The 17,336-nt window shown below is 40.2% G+C and overlaps 2 protein-coding genes across 3 annotated transcripts; both read right to left on the bottom strand.

The window, feature by feature from the left end:
* Positions 1–2,157: 2,157 nt before the first annotated feature.
* tmem44 (transmembrane protein 44) lies at positions 2,158–7,631 on the bottom strand. 2 transcript variants are annotated; one of them, XM_040031900.1, is made up of 10 exons: positions 7,304–7,631; positions 7,098–7,224; positions 6,921–7,011; positions 6,484–6,665; positions 6,270–6,356; positions 6,020–6,190; positions 5,143–5,304; positions 4,772–4,840; positions 4,517–4,645; positions 2,158–2,389 (listed from the first exon to the last, which is right to left on the bottom strand). In XM_040031900.1, the coding sequence occupies exons 1-10, from the start codon at positions 7,486–7,488 to the stop codon at positions 2,168–2,170; spliced, it is 1,425 nt and encodes a 474-aa protein (XP_039887834.1). In that variant the 5' UTR covers positions 7,489–7,631; the 3' UTR covers positions 2,158–2,167. The 2 variants fall into 2 exon arrangements, with proteins under 2 accessions (XP_039887834.1, XP_039887842.1); XM_040031908.1 differs by having other exon boundaries at positions 4,517–4,642.
* Positions 7,632–7,984: 353 nt separating this feature from the next.
* lsg1 (large 60S subunit nuclear export GTPase 1) lies at positions 7,985–16,061 on the bottom strand. The gene is made up of 14 exons (XM_040031891.1): positions 15,824–16,061; positions 15,184–15,310; positions 14,532–14,652; positions 14,349–14,435; positions 14,106–14,192; positions 13,943–14,003; positions 13,586–13,762; positions 13,052–13,414; positions 12,674–12,775; positions 12,293–12,436; positions 12,075–12,198; positions 11,718–11,797; positions 11,147–11,320; positions 7,985–9,799 (listed from the first exon to the last, which is right to left on the bottom strand). The coding sequence occupies exons 1-14, from the start codon at positions 15,920–15,922 to the stop codon at positions 9,620–9,622; spliced, it is 1,926 nt and encodes a 641-aa protein (XP_039887825.1). The 5' UTR covers positions 15,923–16,061; the 3' UTR covers positions 7,985–9,619.
* Positions 16,062–17,336: the final 1,275 nt, after the last annotated feature.

Raw genomic sequence — 17,336 nt, 5'->3', positions numbered from 1 at the left:
TTTGGAGCCCTATTAGTTAGGTTGCTTAATATTTCTGCTAAGTACTCTTTAAAATACCAGAATAGGGAGGATGGAGTAGGTTTAAGTTCATTAGATTGATCAGTATTGCTGAACTATGAAATATTTTGGGTGCAGTGTATTTTTTGCATACAGGTATAACAGAATAGCTTTAGTGTTTTTGTTTTTTTTAACTTGAGTATGAACTTGTACAAAAAGCAGCAAGATATTAAAAAAACAGTTTTATTGATTAAAAAACACCCATACTATATCGGATTCATATCGGTATCGGCAGATATCCAAATTTATGATATCGGTATCGGACATAAAAAAGTGGTATCGTGCCATCTCTAATATAAATGCATAAACCATCTTCTTAAGCACACCTGCTTAACTCTTCATTAATCAGCCAATCACATGGCAGCAAATCAATGCATGTAGGCATGTAGACACAGTCAAGACAACCTGCTCGAGTTCAAACTGAGCAACAGAATGGAGATAAAAGAATTTAAGTGACTTCGAACGTGGCACAGTTGTTGCTACAAGATGAACTGGTCTGAGCATTTGTAGAAATTCTGGAATGATCATGGGGGCACTTTCCCCCACAACAATCTCTATGGTTCACAGAGAATAGTCTGAAAAAGAGAAAATAGCCAGCTCTGCAGATGAAAATGACTTGTTTATGCCAGAAGCAAGAGGAGAGTGGCCAGAGTGTTTCAAGCTGAAAGTAAGGCAACTTTACCTCAAGTAACCACTTGTTAAAACCAAGGTATCGCTGAACCTTTAAGTAAATGAGCTACAGCAGCAGAGGACCACACCAGGTTCTTCTCCTGTCAGCTAGCACGAGGAAACTGAGTCTAGAATTGTCATGGGCAATAGAAGAGCGGAAAAAATGTACCTTACATCAGTGGTTCAGGCTGGTGGGCTGGGAGTAATGGTGTGGCACATTTTGGGACAATTAATACCAACTGAGCATTGTTTAAACATCACAGCCTACCGGAATACTGTTGCTTACCATACCCATCCCTTTGTGATCAACTGTACCAATCTTCTAGTGGATGCTTCCAGCTGGATAAGGCACCATGCCAAAAAGCTCAGATCCTGCCAAGCTGGTTTCTTAAAACGTGACATAAAATATGCTGTCCTCAAGTGGCCTCCACAGTTAATCCACTTTTGGGATGTGGTGGAGTGGGAGACTCATCATTGATGTACAGCTGACAAATGTGCAGCAACTGTATGATGTCATCATCACATGGATCAAAATGTCTGATCAATGTTTTCAGCACCTTGTTGAATCTATGCCACAAAGAATTAAAGCAAAAGCACAAGCAAAGTGTACCTAATAAGTTAGCCAGTGAGTGTATATTTAGCATTAGCATATTTAGCACTTGTGTAATCATGAATACTAGCATCAGTATAGCTGAGCAATAGGGTTGTTTACAATATTATTATTACAATATTATTACCTTCATTATTATTAAAAAACAAACAAACAACAAAGTAGATAAATCACATGGCCTGAACATCAACACTGTCAGATCAAATAAAATTCAATAAACATTTCCCAGCCATTTCCACAGACAGAGCCAGTTGTTGAGGACATTAATATCCACTGCTGATATCAGCAATCGCTTTGTTACATCTCATTAGTTGTTTCCCAGTCATTAGTCTGAGACCTGTCACTTGAGGAAATGTAACAGGGAGGAGTAAAAATGTAATTGTTCCATAATCAGGCCTTAGGAAGTCCCTTTAGTTAAAACTGCCTCTAGTAACTTTTATTTTATAAAGCTTCACAGCAGGCAGATGGACGGAGGTCTGCTGAATGATGGAGAGGACAGACAAGCTCTGGGCGTCTAGTCTGGTTCTTATCTGCTCTGCCGGCTCTTTTCCCAGTCCAGCCCCGATAACCCAGGTCGACAAGCAAAATACAGGATATGACCCAGTAACCTTGAATGGCAGCAGGGGAGTAATAGTGTTTTATTAGGGAAGGTCTTTTCTGTAAACCTTTCTAAAAGGCCGAACGTCTTCAGGAGCTTGACGTTTGTGCTTCACTACAGTGTTAGAAACAAAAAGGTACTCGAAATAACTTTAAACCAAAAACAGAGTAAATTTTGTTGTAAAACAAGACTGATGACAGATTTATTTTTGCACTTTTATTTATTTTTTTTATTCACAAATTACTGCACTCAGCATGTGTGAACTTCACTAAGCTTACAACAGAGCCACACTCTTCCATGCCAGATAGAGCTTTCTGTGCGAGTCCAGACGGGGAACGGGCGCAGATGTTAAACGGTTCGGGGTTTGTCGGCCACTCTTGCAGGGGAAACTCGTCACCCTCCTGTTGTTTTGCTGTTGCTTTGCTCCACTGTGCATTTGCTGCTTCAAAATCCCACTAGAAAATAAGAACATGTCAAAGTAATCGTACAAAGAATTATAGCAAAGTCATATAAACAGCTAATATTCTGAGACTAATGTGTCTGCTATGCTATAAAAGCATTTGGCGATAATCACATGGCACATATGATATATTAATGCACCCTAATGTTGATTTAAAATACAAACAAAGTATGTATTGATGAATTGGGAGGCAGCTCAGAAGTGTACCATACACTAAGTGTTCCTTAGTTTTCTAGGGGGGCTCATCAATGGTGGTCGTGTTGAATCATGCCCCATGAGAGCGTCAACTCGACACCTACAACACAGGTCTTGTATTGTTCACACAGTGACATTCCTGGCCAGCGAGAGTCAAACAACAGACTATAAACATCTCCCAAAATAGCAGAGGGTACTGGCCCCCTATAGACAAGGCAACCATTTTGCACCACTTCCTAGGCAGACAGACCCAGCCCACTGTTGGTCTTTAATCAAAGATCCTTTACAGCAGAACAATTGGACCACATGGCAAATCTCAAACAATTCCACCCATCACTGTAGCCCTAAGCCTCAGCTCAGCCAAGAACCAGAACTCAGCAGTAATGTGCGTGAAACACAGCACAATGGAGGTTTCAAGCTGCCGGCTGAGGCGACTGTCCAATTATCAGGATCACATGTAAAGTAGGAAAAGCCACTCATTTAAATACTTCAAAAAATGCTCTGTAATCTTTGTTTTAGTTCCCAGTTTGCTTTAAGGCTGTTAGGAAGTTAGGTAACCAAATAAAAAGTAAAAGATTCACTGATAGACCTGAACTCCTCTGGAGCTCTTTGTAATCAGGATTAAACATTAGACACAAAGTCATCTTGGAAAGAATCATTCTTTGTAAGATCGAGTAAAGAGCATCAGTAAATTCCAAGTGCATCAGACAGAAACGGCCCGGCTAAACTTTAAATTGCCTCCTGTTGTCTTTGTGAAGATTAAGCTGAGTGTTCACAGCCAAACAAAGTTATACTTTGTCACATTCAGCATAAACTTACACTTTTCCAAATCGCCTTTACTTCTCGAACAAACCAACTGTGCTAAAAGGGCATTCATGTCTTTTGTTTTTTCCTGTTTGGTGAACAGTATCAACCTGCGATTGTTTGTGCTTGCACCATTTGCCTTTGTTTCGGATTAAATGACATCCTCCATAGCCTGGCTTTCTAGTAAGGGAGTTTTTATGAGCATAAAGGCCTGACAAAGAAAAAAAAACCACTTGGAATTTGAATCCTCTTGCAAACTCAGACTGTGTTTTTCAAAAAAGAGAAAACTATATAAATATGAACTGTTCTCTAAAATAAGACTAGTGAAGATTTGATACTGGCTCAGCTATACACTGCAGAAAACTAAAATACAAAACACTGAGCTTGCACTCAGAAAACCACATGCACATCTCTCCATAGACTTCAACTTGTCTGTCCAATAAGAACATGCTGACTATTGTCTCCTTATAAGAACGTCTGAGGGCTGTCTTCTGACTTACTTCCCCCAAAGTCACATGTGCAAAGCACTAAGCCTAGTTGCACTATTACATCCGCTTATGAATTCTTCTGACTGCTGTATTTTCATACGCAGACAGTCAATACCATTCCTTTATAATAAAGGATCTCAATCCTAAAGTGGCACTAAAACATAGGCAGTTTTGTCAGTGCCATTCTTATTCACCATTTCCACAAGCTGACTCCAGACCCCCTGACTTATGATAATGAGTCATGAAGTCATTACCTCTTTAGGAACTCCACCACTGCTGTTGTGCAAATGACTCAATAGCTTAAACTCATAAAAAGACTCATACTAACAGAATCAGGTCATCACAGCAGTTCATGTAAGGTGGCGTTACACAAAGGGTTATGTTCATTCATATTTTTATAACAGCCATGCACACTATCCAGCATACAAACATGCTGTCACCACCTAGTGGCACTTTGGAATAACTACATATTATAGCTATCCTTTACACAGTGAGAACTGACATCTGATGTATTAAGATTACCAGCTTTTTGAAAATATATCATAGCTTTAGAGAGAGGGGGAGAAATGTTTATTTAGTGATACATTTGATTCATTTCTTAATTTAAGTGATTGTATCCAAGTAGTCCAATTCACCTCCAGATCCGAGCTGACCGGCGAGGAGTCACAGGATGTGTCTGCGGAGCAGAAGCCGTCGGCTCTGATCGCCCCAACTCTCCTGCTGGGAGGCTCGCTTCCCACGTCTCCCCTGGGTGACGTCACCTTCTCGAGGGGCATTTTCAAAAATGAAAGCACATCTAGTATTTGAAGAATAACGGTGTGCAGTGAAGAGTTCCTATCAAACAAACTGCTGTTGTAAAAATGTAGTGTCACAACAGATTCTTTGCTTACTTTTCTCGCAGGTTGACTGTTGACATCCATGTATTGGCCCACCTCTCTCATCTTCTGGAGATTTTTTATCTTTGAAGAAAAAGAATACTATTATAGTCACACCAAGGCTTTAGTAAACAAACACTATTAGAAGAACAATGCTAATAGTGTTTGTTGCAGAACGATGCCTGCATAGTGCTACTTCCAAATAACTTAATCCACACAAGAAAGCAGTAAGTAAAAATCCAATATTATCAGTATTACAGTAAAAAGCATGTTTATTATGGAAGTCTGATTGAGAACAAGCTATTAAATTCATTCAGAGAAATCCGAGAAGCAGCCTTGTGCACACAATAACAAAAAAGTGGTATGATTAAACAAAACAAGCTTACTTTTGTTTGTGCTGATGAAGGAATTTGCTCTTTTGTCTGTCTCTTCATGGCAGTGTTATTCTTTGCAGGGCGCTGTGAACCACCTAAAAGGCGCTCTGTATCTGCAAAAAGTCTCATAGCCTTCTTGCTGGAGCCTCTCTTGCACCAATGAGTAATTACAATCTGACATGACAGGTTAAAGGTCAACAAACCACACCACAGCATGACTGGCACAGACTCAAGCAAATCACCTAAATCTAGATGTAATGGACAGTAGCCCCGGTTTTAGTGAGAATCCACACTCGCCATCAATTTTGTTAGGTACACATGTTCAGCCACTTGTTATTGGAAGTATCTAATCAACCAATCACAGCAGCAACTTCATGCATTTACACATGTAGACATGGTCAAAATGACCTGCTGAAGTTCAGACTGAGCATCAGGATGGGAAAGGAAGGCGATTTAAGTCACTTTGAATGTGGCATGGTTGGTGCCAGATGGGGTGGTCTGAGTATTTCAGAAACTGCTGATCTACCAGGAGTTTCCCAAACATTCTAGTTTACAGAGAATGGTCAGAGAAATAAACAGTGACTCAAATAACAGTCAGTTGTCACAGTCTAGGCAAGCAGAAGAGGATCTCTGAATGCACAGTAGCTTTGGAATGTGTTGGAACAAAAGCTTCACATCATGGATGTAGGGCTGACAACTCTGCAGTAACTGTGTGATGCAATCACATCAATATGGACTCAAACGTCTGAGGAATGTTTCCAGCACTTTGTCGAATCTATGACACAAAGCTCTGAAGGCAAAATGAGGCCTGACCCCATACTAGCAAAGTGAGTTGTGAATCTCTACACAGTTTGAGTGATGCGTGGTCACACTTACTGTGTAAGGATACAAGAAGGTCTAGAGTCACACAGCCTGCTGATGACAGAAGCCATGGCATCGCTCTCATAAGAAATCTAAACTGAGTGTCACAGAGGAGTATGGCTGCAGTGTAGAGGGCACCAGCCAGTGAGCACAACAGTCCAGAGAAAATGGCAGTGTGGGTCACTTTATGTCCATTGCACTAAAAGGAAGAATACAAATAACACTAGGAACTTTATTAGAACAGTAACATGATTTTAAGTGAATGGTTTGTCACTTACTACTCTGCAGAGTTTGGGGATCCTGGAGGTACAGGCTATGACAAAAGACAGCAGCCCCAGTAGGTAACCCACGATTTCAGTGTTGTCCTACAGACAGACGGTTTTACGATGCAGCAGAAGGACATTTAGAGTAGCTGCAAAATGGCAATTCAAAAACAACAAAACAACCCAGGTGACAGCACTCATACACACGTGTCTGTTTGTGTAACCACACCATTGAAGAACTCCAGCTGGAGACTTGAAGGACAACATGCAGCAGCGTCCTCCCTTTGACCGGCTGCAGTGCTGAAGTATGGGAGACCCTGGACTTCAGAAAACCTCCTGCAACTACCATCAAGACACACACTGCTAGGAGATGCTGTCTCCTCCTCCTCTTCATCATCCTCAGCCTTTTTTCTGAGAGAGAACACCAGAGAGGACGGTTACAGTTAGAAAGCATTTCAATAGGTCCCCTGTTCATTTGTATGGTTATCTGTAGCGCCTCTCTGATAATTGTACCTACTGTTTTGCCAAAAGGGTTTGGTCGGCTGGATGACAATATTTAAACACCTGTGCTACCTTGCTGCTGCACTTTGAATAATGCACAATTGCTAAATTGTTTGGGAATGATAAGGTTTGCATTATTAAGATAAGGAATTTTCTTAATCATACCTGCTTTCGAATTCCAACACAGGAACACTGGAAAGCACCACAAAATACAGTTCACAAAATCCACAGCGGCAGCAAAAGCACCCATTAAAATCTGCAGAGAGGGCAGCGATAAGGATTTACGGTATTTTAATGCATAAATAGAGTGAAAATACTTGGTTACACGTAGAACTGTGTTACCTGTATATGCAGCTGCCTGGACAGGATGGCTCCAGTTGTACTGCACAGGTTACCGATGAAGCAGTAGAAGAAAACCGCGGTTTCTCCCGGATTTTCTCCCCGAATTTTGCACCTCTGATACACGAACCTTCACAGTTACCACAGGTCAATGTTAGATATGTATTAAATGAATGGGGCCGGTGGGTGATTAATGATATTCTACTTACAGGAGACATGATAGCAGCAAAAGCAGCGCAGAAAGAAAGGTGAGACCAACAGGGACGCAAAGTGTGTCTGGGTCACGGGACAAACAGGTGTTAAGTGAATCCACGCAAAAATCAACCAAACTAGTCAGGAAATAGCCTGATCGTTCCCCGACTTGACCATCCGCGATGTGCGCACTTTTCTTCATTTTAAGCGCAAATGCTCAGCGACAATCCGCAGAACCGATCAGAAACTGAGCCATGCTCCTAGTAGAATATGCACATTTGACTTCTTGCTCATCAAAAGCACAGCGGCAGCTCTCCAAACGGCCCGCACGCGGCAGGGAGGGGCTTACCTGTGCCACCTGTCATATATGGAAATACGTTCAAAGGCACAAGTGAAAATGTGGATTTTACGCTCTTTCTGTGTTTAGAGATGCCAAAAAATAAATCATCATCCATTTATTTAAAGAGGCGCGTTCATTTGTAGCTACAGTCAGGAGCATTGCGTGTACCTTAGTCCGTTTCAGGAATCTTACGCTTGATCACAGTGACCGCTTGCCAAAAAACGACTACAAATTGTTTTCAATGAGTTGTTGGGCTATGATCTGTCAAGCATATCTCTCATGAATGATAACAAGTGATTTTGAGCCACAAAGCACGTTCCTGTCACAAATGTAGAAGCTGCAGTCAGTTTTTGGCAAATTGACTTTTATATATATCCTTTATTTATCCAAGTCTCAGCAGAAATCTCACCAAATATCACATACAGCTGTTCTTTCAATACATTTAAAGTGGTCAAAAAGGATTGGATCGATTATAATTTAGAACACAGATTAGCTACAATAACAGAGTCATAAAAATACTCGAAAAACAGCTAATGTCTTTGCTTTAGACATAAACCCTTCATAAATCAGGCTGGTTTCAGTCTATCTACCAATATAAGCAAAGACATTAGACATAAAAAAAACAGAAACATCAGAAATCACTGCCACAGGTCAGGGGTGTTTGCGATTATTTATTGTATATTATTAATTTGACACTCATGGGAGTTCCCACTTGTTCCCAGGTTTACAACATTTTGTAGCTTGTAGCTATTCTGTGATGGTAAGAAAATCAACTCCAAATTTATTATCTGGTTGATAAATACTCAAAAACAGTAAGAATTAGAAATGCTCTCAAATTCTTAGACACCTACAACCCTCATGCACTTCTTTAACCTCCTAGGACCTGGCGTCCACATATGTGGACATCACATTATATATATTATAGGGGTGGCTATAGCTCAGGCAGCTGGCTCCCCCAGTTTGCATGCCAAATATCCTTGGGCAAGATACTAACCCCTACTTGCTCTACGATGCATCCATCGGAGTATGAATGTGTATGAATGATAGTTAGAAAGCACTCCCTGTATAGATAATAGTGCTCGTGTGAATGGGTGTGTATGGGGTTAATGTGGCGTGTTGTATAGAGTGCTTTGAGTACTCCAGGAGACTAGAAAAGCGCTATATAAGAACCAGTCCATTTTACATTTTGGGTTGTCTAGACCAAAATACCAAATTTTGCTCCACAAGGGCCTGATATCCACTTACGAGGATGTTATACTGCCTCTGTTCCATCGAAACTTAAAGCCAATGTCCTCATGAGTGGATCTCATTTTTCTCAGAAACAAAAATCTGACACAAAAAAATAAAAATCACATCATTCTTTGTTTTTACATTCATCAGGTCCCAATCAGCCCAAAGAGCAAGGAGAAATTAAAAAGGCATCCCATGAAGGAGTTCGGGTAGTTGGCAAAGTTTAACTTATTCAGATTACAAAACTTGCTATTTCATAGTCTTCTATTACAAATACAAAATATTGTATTTACACTGAAGCATTAAGTAATATATTGTTATGGAAATATGACAAAAAAGTGTCACACCAACATGAAAGCACGTGTTTATTCTACGTAACCCGGTTAAGTTACAAAGAGCATTGCTTTAAATGTATAAAAGTCAACATACAGTATTTTAACTGATTCATAGAGACTTTATGTGTCCTCCTTGAATACAATTTTGGATGTTGAATCGATTGGTTGCTCTTTAACTGGTGATCAGCCTGACGGAGTGCACTGCACCATTTTGTTTAAACCAGAGCCGACAGATTATGCACCTCATTAGTTAATGTCATGACGGCCTGACTTTTCCACACTCACAGGATTAAAGGGGGCCTTCATCTTTACAAAGCACTCAGAATTGATTCCCTTGGAATCACACATGAACCGTGCTTCAGGGTTTTTCCTAAAGTACAGTTCACAGATCTAAATTGCTCAAATTAACTTAGATTTTCTGATCATAATCAGGCATCCAGATGCTTAGTAATCCGCCGCACTTTCTCCTTCTTGTTCCTGTTGCCGTGTTTTTTCCAGGGTTTGCCCACTGCCATCTCTGATTCAGCTTTGCCTGGACCCACAGGTCCACTGCCTGGTTTGTAGCCCATCACAGACTGAATTCCTTTGGAGAGTGCCCGCACGTTCTCCTAAACAGAGGTTCATCATCAACAAGAAGAAAACATAATTTAACTTCATAATAAACTGCTCCTCTGCTGCAGACACACTTTATATTACCAAAAGTGTTCACTCGTCTGCCTTCACACTCATGTGAACTTGACTGACATCCCATTTTTAATCCATAGAGTTTGATATGATGTCCATCCAACCCTTGCAGCTATAACGGCTTCAACTCTTGTGGGAAGATTTTCCAAAAGGTTTAGGTGTGTTTATGGGAATTTTTGACCATTCTTCCAGAAGTGGATTTGTGAGATTACCACTGAGCTGCTGTCATTCCCAGTGGCTTCCACATTGTTATAATACCACTAAGGCTACGTTCACACTGCAGGCGAAAGCGCATCAAATCCGATTTTTTTGACCCTATGCAACCCATATCCGATCATGGTCTGACAGTGTGAAAGGCTCAAATCCGATATTTTCAAATCCGATCTGGGTCATTTTCGTATGTGGTACTGAATCCGATACATATCCGATGTTTTAGAAAGCGACTGCTGTTTGAACGGTCATGTCGCATTAAATCCGTCTTTTACGTCACTGACACAAGACAGACGCCAATTATCAGCGCCGGAGAAGACATCGCGAACGCTTCCTGGCCATCCGGCGTAGATGTCAGTGAAACTGTTGGGAAGACAACGCTGGAGAAACGTGAACATTTTATTTGTACTGTATAATCTGCAGATTCTGACAGAAATCTGCAACTATCCTTTGAAGCACCGCTCCTCTAAAACAGCAATAAGGATCATTATTAGGTTATTTACATTATTATGTAAATAACAAAATAACTTAAAGCAAAAATTGGGAAACGTAAAGTCTGAAGTCTTTATATTAAGGGCCATCAGTCAAACAATACTGTTTGCTCTGGGTCTAAACAGAGCGCCTTGTGTGTGACGTCTTCTTTTGCACATGCGGCCGCTTTGGTTCACACTAGAGCGCATTTGCTGTCGCATTTTATTTGTAGTGTGAACAAGCAGACAAAAAAATCGGTTTTGATCAAAAAAAATCGGAATTGAGCATTAAGACCTGCAGTGTGAACGTAGCCTAAGAGTTAAGTGTGGAATATTTATTAGTGAGGAAATTTCACAACTAGCATTCGATCCCTGGAATTCACTGAGCTCCTGAGAGCATCCCATTCTTCCACAAATGTTTGTTGATGCAGTCCGCGTGACTAGGCGCTTGATTTTACACACCTGTGGGCCTGGAAGTGATTGAAACACCTGAATTCAACGATTGGGATGGGTGACAGAACACTTCTGGTAATATAGCTTATATTACAACATCTACTGACCAAAAATAAGAGATCAGCAGGAATAATTTACCTGATGGAAAAAGTTCTTGTCAACCACGTTTTCGATTCTCTTAATTTTGTGTTGTCTGTTCATTACTGTGGAGAGGTCACTGCTGTCTGAGTCTCTCTTCTCAAACTTTTTGTGCTGCGGCTGGAAGTCTTCAGGTTTTATATGTGGAGGGGGATGGCAGTGCAGAAGCTTGCCCTGTAAGGAAAAGAGCTATGTTAGGCAAAGGATGTTGTAAACATGATGCATAATTGACTGGTAACTGGTCAAATCAACAAATTCAGTGGTTACAAGAGAACAGCTACACCTTACAAAAGACTGAAGACCTCCACAGTCTGCTTAAACACATAGCCGAACCACAGATGTGCTACAGCTACACTGTTTAACGCTGCAGGTGACAGAGCTGAGCCAAGATGAAAATAACTTATTTATCTCTCCTAGAATTTTCATCTGTTTTTTCCTCCCACTTTGTTAGGCTAAACATTTCATTAATGACCCACACTCACTCAACCACAGTCCAAAATTAAAACGTAAACACAAGCAACATAACTGTGTGTTTTTTCCAACCCACAACAGTTTGCAGTTGTGAACTTACGCTCACATAATCCTTCAGGACGTAACGGGCCGATCTGGACTGATCGGGCTGGCCGTGCGACGTCATGAAACCTCTCATATCTGAAACAGACAAAAAAGCAAAGGCTATGTTATAAAACAAAGAAATTACATCAAGGGGAAAGACAGCTAGCAGCATCTAAGGGTGCCACAGTGACGTGACAGTATCACAATTTGAGCTAGGGACCTCTGATCAAGGAGGAACACAATACATAAAATTAAATCTATAAAATAGATTTTTTTAAAGAATCTAAGATGGTTTACTCTCTCGAGTTGTACATATTTCACCTATTGTTAATCTATTCTATCAAGACTCATGACAAATGTCTATTAGCCTCACATCCATACGCCATCAGCAGCTCTTCCGCAGTGGGCGGTCTGTCAGGGTCTTCATCTTCCCGCGGTCTGATAATATTGATGCCATAGGTTCCTTCTAACACGTGCCGAGGGATCGTCTGACATATGTGACCTATCTGTTAAGAACTACGTGTCGTAAGCATCAGAATCAATTATAAAGCAGAACAGGCAGAGTCTAGCTTTCTGTCACATAAAGGATATGAGTGAGATCGCAGGTACGTGGTCTCTCATCTGGTCTATGGGCAGAATCCCAGAGCAGATCATCTCAGCTTTGGTAGAAACGAAGGAGGGCATGACCAGACCTGGGCAGTCACAGAGACACAAGCCTGGCTCCACATATAACGTCTGTCATAAATGTCAAAAACAAAAACACACAAAAAACACCATCATCATCATCCATCCATCCTTTTTCAGGGGCGCTGGAGCCTATCCCAGCTGTGTTAGGGCGAGAGGCAGGGTACACCCTGGACAGGTCGCCAGTCTGTCGCAGGTCTAACATCATTATTATTATAATTATCATTATTATTATTAAGCTTCTTGCTGGTGGAATCCCTAACCTGCATTTGAGCAGTAAGTACCTACCTGAAAGTGTTTAGTGTGTCCAGGAGTGGCTGAGACAGAAACCTTCTTGTTCCTCAGAATAGTGTTGATGGTTGAACTCTTTCCCACATTAGGATACCCGACCTGTTGGTTCCACCACATAATGAACATTTAATTGCTTTAAAATAACTCATACTGAGGAAAGTGTGGAGCTTCTTCCCCGACTATGAATCCAATTAAAATGTTTCCTGTTCCTACGATTCTAGTAAAGCATTAAAAAGCACTCCTGGTGAATTCTGCAAAGTGGTTCAAATGCTCTTACTAAATATAAATATACAACTCGATCCCAAAATTCAAAGGCGGTGTGGCTACAGCTTGCAATTTACGCTAGACTGACAGATAGATGGTCCTTTTACTCACCAGTCCCACTGTCAGCTGCCCTTCTTTAACCCTGGAGCCGTTGTGAACAGCCTTGAACATTTCCAGCAGCTCATCCTTGCGCAGCAGACGGCTGGAGTTGTGGAAAGATGCATCGGATGAACCAGCAGTCTCTCCCTCTGCTTCTTCCTCGCCTTCTGAACAGGTCTTCCAGTCCTCCTCATCTACGCTTACCTCTTCCTGCTCTTCCTCTATGTCACTCTGTTCTCCCCCGTTGTCCTCATCCTCCTTATTCTTTACCTCTTCCTCTCCATCTGCACCTTTCTGACTCACATCTTCTTTAATTTTCCATCCTCCTTCTTCTGGATCACTCTCTTCACACTCTGGATCGGCCACCTCCATGCCCTGTGAGGGGACAAGTTTCTGCACTATTTTTCACTGGGATTAAAGACGGCAGGATGACGCCAAAAGGTGACTTTTTCTTCAGTACAATAAATTATCTGTTCCCTAAAAAAAATACAAATGCATCACAGTTCAGAGAAGAGAGAAAAGTTCATCAAGCTTTCGCGCTCTCACCTTTTCCTCTGCATCCAGCCTGTTGCCTTCAGCCAGAGCAGACCAGAAAACTGCCCTCAGCCCCTCTTTCTCAAAGTATTTGGCCCAGACTCGCCTCTGCTCCCTGGTCAGTAGATCAGCTTTGTTCACCAGAAGCATGTTCACCTTATGCTCTGAAACTTCTTTAACATAGGACTCCTGGTGCCACACAACCAGAGAATTATTACAATCACTGCAGTACAGTTTAAACGTACGTAATGATGGATACAAGCAAATGTTGACAGATGAAATATGCAAAATGATTAAACAAAGTGCAATTATTTTCATATATGAAACCAGATTTCTATCATCTGTCCACTATTGAAACAAAGCACTTACAAGGTCCAGACATCTGAACAGCAAAGGATTTCTGGCATCAACAATTTGAACAACGACGTCACTAAAATAAGTAAAAAGAAATGTTTGGGTTTTTTTCCCTCAGCATCACATAATGAGAACAGATTCCTCAGGAAATGTGATATGCTGTTGATTTGGGTTCTACCTCCTCTCAATCACTCTCCACAGCTGTCTCCAAAATTCAAGGTTTCTCTCAAACGGGGTGAGAATTAACTTCTGCTCCTCTTCCAGCCTTTGAAGAGAACACTTGTAATTAGATTACAGGCAACAATAATCCAGCACAAATGTATCATAAGTCATTAATTAGAAAATTTTGAATGGTTATCCCTGCATTTCACTACTGATTCTTAACACCAAAAGTGACTCAGAGTACAGAAAAGCTGCATACTGTGCAAGTGCTCGTCTCCACTCCAAGAAGCTGTCTTTCTCTGTCTGTTGAAGCTCGTCTGGACTGGTGCTTTCATCCCAGTGGGGTCTTATAACAAGGAAATACACAACAGATCTTATCAATGCAACATATTATTTATACGTTAGACAAATTAACCTGTAAAAACATGTCGACTCAAATCACCGTCTCGGAATTCTGAGGAAATGTTTGTTGTCTTCGTGCAGCTTCATCAGTTCGCTTTTCTCCTCAGCTGTTAATAAGCCCGCTCGAGCTTCTGCCGGCACAAACTTGATATTGAGCTTCTCTAAGAAAACACAGAAATGAATGAAAGTGATTAGATTAACAAGCAGAATCAAAAAGGCAGATCTGCAGTGGAGATCACATAATATTTAAGACAAAAAATACTTAAAAAACACAGGAAGAATTACTTCTGTTAGGTTTATACACGTAAATATTGTGGACTAAAATTCGATGTGGAAGGCTCATTCCCAGTTATCGCAAACACTCGATTGCAGTTGTTGCTACCCAAGGACAACCAGTTGCTAGGTTTATGGGGACAATTACTTTTCCACATAGAACCAGGCAGCTTTGATTTGTCTTTTTCCCTTAGTAAATGATGTCACCATTGAACAATTATCTTTGCCTAATTTATCATTTAATTTGTTGATGTCCTGAAATGTGCAAGTGTGACAAATATTCAAAAAAATAAGAATTCAGAAATGGGACAAATACTTTTTCAGAGCACTGTAGTTTCCCATGTTTAATAAGTAAAAAAAAGAAACATACCTACACATCACCTGAAAACTAAACATGAGTGAATCAAATTGTTATTTACCTGCAACAAACTCTGTTCCTGCCAGTTCAGCTGTGGCCAGAAAGTCATCCATGGAACTTTGTTCTGTCACTGACTGCAGGTTCAGCCGCCCCCAGTCGTAGCCATCATTCAGTTCACTGGTGTGGAGCTGAAAATACAAAGAAAAAACAATGACAACAAACCTTCAGTAGCTTGACCAGCAGTAAGTGCCTGTGAAAAAGCGTCGAGATTAAACAAAGCAGCTGTGACTGGGACATCATCGCCAAATAGCGGATCATTTTCACATCCTTGCATCCAAACCACCCTTTGACTTGTTCTAAAAATAGTTGAGATTTTGTTAAAACAATTTCCCAGAAAAGTTTATCCCCATTACAAACGTACCCCAGTCATTTATTTATTTACGTAATAGTCCTTGCGCATTAGTTCGTTTGCTCTAAAACAACAGCATCAGTAAATTTACATCCTGGTAAGCCAGTGTGGGGTAATCGTAACACTAATGCTAACAGCTAAGTGGAATTAAAAAAGTTGAGTGGCATTTAAAAACGGGGTCACAACTGCTTAGGGGATGATACTATATCACGAAAGGTCTCATATCTATATCTGTGATTATCTGAACACGTTTAACACAAGCTAAAAAAAAAAAAAAAAACCTGTGTCATACCCAAGAGTCGCCCCTTTTGTTTCCCCGGCCTGCCTGGAGCCTCTCCTTGATCAGAGCTCTTCCCAGCACGGCTCCTCCGCCCGCCTTCTTCTTGCCCATAATATCCTCCGATGCTGTCACTTCACAAAACACAGGAGGAATATAAAACTGAAGAATACTGCGGCCAGCCACTCGCTTCAGAGACCCATGTGCACTACCTACAGCCTTGTTGTCGTAAAAACCGGAAATGGAACAAACCAAACGATTAACATATCCGGACAATTAAATTGGTGTTGGACTTTAGAAGCCATGTTATTTTATAAAAAGCTACCCTTTATATTCTTTATACTGTTAATAAAATAAACTCTAAAATAGTAACATACATTATCTTATAATTTATCTTATCTGATAAATACAGGCGGGAGAGTAGCTGTGGTACATTCCGGTTACACGCTCAGCGGTTAAATGTGCCCTGAAGAAACACCGACAGAAACAACATGAGTTCCTCGTGTGTCACACTTGGGAGTGATCGGGATGTTAGAATTAGATTAAATCAGAAAAGAGTATATCTGTACTGTGCGATACTTCTAAAGGCAAATTGCTTTCCATACTTTGGTATCGTTCCAATACAACGTAAATGCAGTACTACACATAGTTTTACCCTATAAAGACAGCTTAAATGGGAGAAAGCAGTGTGATTTATGAGATAATTCATCATTCTGAACACATTTTAATGACCACCTTTTAATGTCAACAATAATTAGTTAATGCAAGAAAAAAAAACATAACTTTCAGACTATCCTGTATTTTGAAATTGGGTGTTTTGGAGACATTCAAATTCAAATTCAAATTCAAATTGTATTTGTCACGTACACAGTCATACACAGTACGATATGCAGTGAAATGCTTGGACAACTGCTCGTGACCTAAAGAAAACAAAAAAGGAAAAGGCTATGAATAAGATAGGAAATAAATATGAAAAATTAAAAAGGGTAAATTTTACTAGGAAGGAATAAAATATAAATTAAGGTTAAAAAGGAAATAACTGTACAGCACAAATTAGAATGAAGGGTAAATTTAACTGAGAAAGAATAAGATAAAATATATAAATTAAAGTTGAAAATAAAATAACTGTACAACAAAATACACAATACACAATATAGAACTATATAAGAATGTATGAAGAAATATAAATAAATATATACACAATAACAGCAGCTGTACAAATATTAACTGGAAATGAAGAATATAGTGACCACATTTACATGGAATGTAAATGTGCATGTCTCTAAAGAACTTTGCGTCAGCATCTGTTGTTTAGATGTGTTATGGGCTATAAATAAAATGACAGTCAATACAAAAAGGTTCAGTCATTTTTCATAGTGCATGTTTGAGATATATTTTTTCATTAACAAAACCACCAACACAACACAGTTAACACAGTTCAGTGGGCTACATACTGAACTTAGAGGAGAGAAACAAAGTAACAATCATATCTCCCTAGTATTGATTAGATACCAATATCAGTGTTGGT

Source organism: Simochromis diagramma, unplaced genomic scaffold (assembly GCF_900408965.1).
Source record: "Simochromis diagramma unplaced genomic scaffold, fSimDia1.1 OVJJ01000334.1, whole genome shotgun sequence".
Taxonomy (NCBI): domain Eukaryota; kingdom Metazoa; phylum Chordata; class Actinopteri; order Cichliformes; family Cichlidae; genus Simochromis; species Simochromis diagramma.
Note: the sequence above shows the minus strand (reverse complement) of the source record. Positions and strands in the feature narration are given on the sequence as shown.

Excerpts from the sequence above, each read along its gene's own strand:
- tmem44 (XM_040031900.1), bottom strand. The coding sequence starts at position 7,488 with ATGAAGAAAAGTGCGCACATCGCGGATGGTCAAGTCGGGGAACGATCA. Across the intron at positions 6,666-6,920 it reads GTGTTGGAATTCGAAAGCAG|AAAAAAGGCTGAGGATGATG; the intron begins GTATGATTAAGA and ends GTTCTCTCTCAG. Across the intron at positions 4,646-4,771 it reads ACAGTCAACCTGCGAGAAAA|AAGGTGACGTCACCCAGGGG; the intron begins GTAAGCAAAGAA and ends ATGCCCCTCGAG.
- lsg1 (XM_040031891.1), bottom strand. The coding sequence starts at position 15,922 with ATGGGCAAGAAGAAGGCGGGCGGAGGAGCCGTGCTGGGAAGAGCTCTG. Across the intron at positions 14,436-14,531 it reads TTCCTCAGAATTCCGAGACG|ACCCCACTGGGATGAAAGCA; the intron begins GTGATTTGAGTC and ends CCTTGTTATAAG. Across the intron at positions 14,193-14,348 it reads TGGAGACGAGCACTTGCACA|GCTGGAAGAGGAGCAGAAGT; the intron begins GTATGCAGCTTT and ends TTCTCTTCAAAG.